The 4,138-nt window shown below is 44.9% G+C and overlaps 1 protein-coding gene across 2 annotated transcripts in view; it reads left to right on the top strand.

The window, feature by feature from the left end:
• Positions 1–360: 360 nt before the first annotated feature.
• The window catches only part of LOC134462911 (dnaJ homolog subfamily C member 16-like), a 24,776-nt gene continuing 20,998 nt past the window's right edge, over positions 361–4,138 (top strand). For both annotated transcript variants that reach the window (XM_063216171.1, XM_063216169.1), the window contains exons 1-3: positions 361–501; positions 1,498–1,709; positions 2,157–2,223. In XM_063216171.1, the coding sequence (XP_063072241.1) occupies positions 1,519–1,709; positions 2,157–2,223 (258 nt within the window). In that variant the 5' untranslated portion in view covers positions 361–501; positions 1,498–1,518. The remainder of the gene's footprint in view (positions 502–1,497; positions 1,710–2,156; positions 2,224–4,138) is intronic.

Below are 4,138 nucleotides of genomic sequence, written 5' to 3'. Positions count from 1 at the left end.
AGTTGTAGGCACATAGCAAGTGTGTCCTCTGCGTCAGAGGCGATTCTGGTAATTGGGGCCCCAAGCGAAAATTCAAAAGAATGAGCATTCACAACAAATTGCCACTAGGCCTACTGTAGGTTAAAGTCTGCTGGTCTGAAGCAGCCTCCTATAGACTTTGTGGGGGGGGCTGTTGACAAGCTGTGCCTGCCCTGTGTAATACTCCATGTTCGTATGCTGACCCCTAGTGGCTACAGCTAGCTTAACGTGCCCTACAACGGCCTTGTTGAGCCCGAGCTAAGAGCATTTTCTGAGGCCTAGGAAACTTTTATTATGACATGATGTACATACAGGAAGTATCGAAGTGGGTGGTGCAACAGGAAGATCAGAGCTAACTGGTGTGTGAGCAGCCGGTTAGCTCCGTGTTTCACATTACATATATCAAATATTGTTTTATTAACGTTTTTGTGGATATCGAAATGACATTGAGGATATGTGTTTGATGTGAAATCTCCTTTTAAGGTATTGTCATCTTATTTTCTTCACTGTTATGTGTGCATTGCAAGTCGACAGGTGTGGGGTTTAGCAAGATTTCTAAGAAGCTAACGAAGCTACCGAATAATAAAATGCTTCCGATATCGTGATGACTGCAATCCCATTGCATGCCCTTTCCTTACAGTATGTTTAATTCGTGTTGTTTGACTGCACAAGACTTCCCCCGAGTCTGAGAACGGTTTTGACGTTCGGGCTAATTGGTGTGTCTGGTCGTGGCAGGTAGATCGCTGATGTGTGGAGCATCCTCCAAATTGCCAAAATTCTGTAGTCTAGCCTTGATGACCGTACAGACTTCACTAGTGTCTGTTGCCCCGTTAAGTCTGCTGTAAAATCATATCACGTCTTAGAAGGCCGATGAGCTCTACAATTATATGTGCTAATGTGTGAGGAACAGAGAATTACAGTATCTCTGGTCTAACGTCTAAAACCCAGACGTTTAAAGCCAAAACTCGGCGAACCCGGACCTAAGGCAGAACCTTAGCGACAGTGGGGATGTGATATCGAGCAGCGTGAACCAGAGCTGTCACCGAGAGCTGTGTCGATACATTGGGGTTCCGCCTTCACTGTGAAATCTCGTGCACTGCAATCGATATTCACTTGCACTATTTGTTTTTTTTTTAAAACATTCATTGCAGATAACGAAATTGCTCAATGTTATCATGTTTCCGCTAGGAGGTGGGTCAAAGACGTGCAAAATGGCATTGTCATTCAGTGTAACGGATACCCTGCTGACTGTAACGGTAAAAAAACGTGCTTTTTAAATTGTTTCGAATGGATGACAGCCAATGCTTTCATGAATTCACTGGAAAAAAATAAATAAAAAGAGTCATGTTTTTTACAGTTACAGTCAGCAGAAGGTATCCGTTAGTTACACTGAATGACAATTTAATTTTGCACGTCTTTGACCCAGGTGCACATCATGTGTGTTGTCATAGTGTCACTGACTGTTGCCCTCTTCTCCAGGTAGTGGTAGCGGTATTGAGGATGGTCGGTCCCCCTGCGCTGCCGCGGGCCTGCGGGGTGTTGTGGGTGTCAGTAGCGTTACTTCTGCTGCTGCTACTGGAGCTCCAGCCATCGGCAGCGGGAGAGTTCGACCCCTATAAGGTACTTGGTGTCAGCCGGAGGGCCAGCCAACCGGAGATCAAGAAAGCCTACAAACAACTAGCCAAGGAATGGTAAGTCAGTCTCTCTCGCTCGCTCGCTCTTTGTTTTTGAGGAGAGACCTTTGTCAGCAGATCTGAGGAATGCGGGTGCGGGGTAGTGCTGATTGCTGAATCATGTCATAGATGTTGGGGACTGGCCATGAAGGGACTTAAAAATCAAATATAGTATTTTGAATTCTGAAACAAATGGGCAGCCAGTGCAGAGAGGAGACGACATGGGTGTTCCTTCCTCTTTTTGCCATAAGTATACCAGCTGTAGGTGAGCTAGTTGGGTCAGGGGGGATACCAAAATAAAGGGTGTTGCAGTAAGGGTCAGTTTCTGTCTTCAGCCAAATGTAATATAATCAGCAGCGAGGGTATATATCGGTTTCTCCCTCTTGTTAATGTTCAGTAATGTGTATAACGTCTTGGTTATTAATGTTATGTACCACTTCATGTCATGTGTTCATTTGTCTTCAGGCACCCTGACAAGAATAAAGACCCGGGAGCAGAAGACATGTTCATCAAGGTCTCAAAGTCTTACGAGGTAGGACACGCATGCAGAGGCGCAACACAACAAGGAAGAACATAACAGATATATGGCACAAAACACACACACACACACCATTGGACATGTTAATCAAGGTTTCAAAGTCTTACGAGCTAGGACATACACACACACACACACACACACACACACACACACACACACACACACACACACACACACACACACACACACACACACACACAAACGTTCATCAAGGTCTGAAATTCTTATTAAGGTGGAATAGTGTTCAAGAGATTTATTGTAATCTTCATGAAAGGCAACGAAATTGTGCCATGAACATTAAAGGAACAGTCCACTGTGTTTCAATAATTAAGTGTGTTCTTCTCTGACCTGAGATGAGCTCCTCCCGACCTGCCTTATCTTCGGACGCACCCCCAGTCAGCAACGTGTGCGGCCCAAACCCAGTATCCTGTTGATATGAGCTCCCTGTCGAGATGAGCTCTTTTTTTGCTCCTTTTTTCTACTGAGCATGTGCACGCATGCACACTTCCACGCAGCGATTTCGGCGGGTGATTGCCCATCGAGCTGAGCTACCATACAGATGATCTTAGTTTACATGCTCGATACCAACTGCAGCAAGCAACGTTATGCAAGTACCGATAGGGTTGCAGAACAAGTTGACATCCGTGCCTCACAAACTAGTGAGAGAGATGCATTGCACTACCGCACCGAGTCATTTTTGCGCACACCCTCGTACACTTCCTTGCGAAAAATTACCCCGCACCAAACTTTTTCTAAAATAGCCTATGCCATCTAATAATCAACCCAGACACTGATTTAAGAAAATCTGAAGTAGTCCTAATTTAGCCTACACCTCGTTGCATCAAACTTTTCCTAAATAACCCATGCATGGCATCTAAAAATTACTCAGGCTGTCTCTGTTTAAGAAAATCCGAGCAATTTCCCACACCCGATGTTGTGTCAAACTTCTAATAATACATGTGGCATGCTGTTCCTTTTACACAGGGGTGGGGAACCTATGTCTGGAGGGCCGTTTGCGGCCCTTGAGGCCGTTTTATACGGCCCCCGAGACAGTTTTCATGTTATGCAGCTTCACATGAAATATGACACATTTTGTAAAGGAATCTTAGAAATGACATTTGCAATACAATTAAGTTCTATTCAGGAGACCTACAGAAGGTGAGGTCTGTTTTAAAGGCGGCTGCCTTCAATATAGACCTTAAGTGCAGGGGGAATTCTTGGTTTGTGTTCATAATATGGCCCTCGGAGGACTTTTCCGTCCCTCAGATGAATTTGAAGTGGTCCTTCGAATGAAAAAGGTTCCCCACCCCTGCTTTAACAGCTGTCATGTAGCCGCATACCACAATTTGCATTGTCTTAAGTGTATCCAGTATTGCAAATTTCGACTCCCGACCCGCCAGGTTGCTGGGGGGAGTAATTAACCAGTGTTCTCCCCCATCCTCCTCCCTGACTGAGGTACCCTGAGCATGGTACCGTCCTGCCGCACTGCCCCCTTGAATGGGTGAGGCATAAATGCAATGTAGTTGTGTGCAGTGTGTACTTGTGTGCTGTGGACTGTTGTGTCACAATGACAATGGGAGTTGGAGTTTCCCAGTTGGGCTTTCGCTTCAATTGGGGTCCATGAAGAGTAGAAAAGTGTCATAGTTTTTACGGATGATGCGTGTGCACAGCCAATGAGGTAGTTGTTATGGACGCAGCATCCAATTGATTTCGTATGCCATTTTTGTCATTATTGTTGGCTGCTGCACCTCCCATTAAACACACCCATTGTTGTGCATCAAGCTACAGTATATCACGAAAGTGAATACACCCCTCACAGTTTTGCAGATTTTTGAGTATATCTTTTCATAGGAAAGCATTACAGAAATGTAACTTTGACACAATGATTAGTGACCTTTTAACAACATAT

Source organism: Engraulis encrasicolus, chromosome 14 (genome assembly GCF_034702125.1).
Source record: "Engraulis encrasicolus isolate BLACKSEA-1 chromosome 14, IST_EnEncr_1.0, whole genome shotgun sequence".
Lineage (NCBI taxonomy): Eukaryota > Metazoa > Chordata > Actinopteri > Clupeiformes > Engraulidae > Engraulis > Engraulis encrasicolus.
Note: the sequence above shows the minus strand (reverse complement) of the source record. Positions and strands in the feature narration are given on the sequence as shown.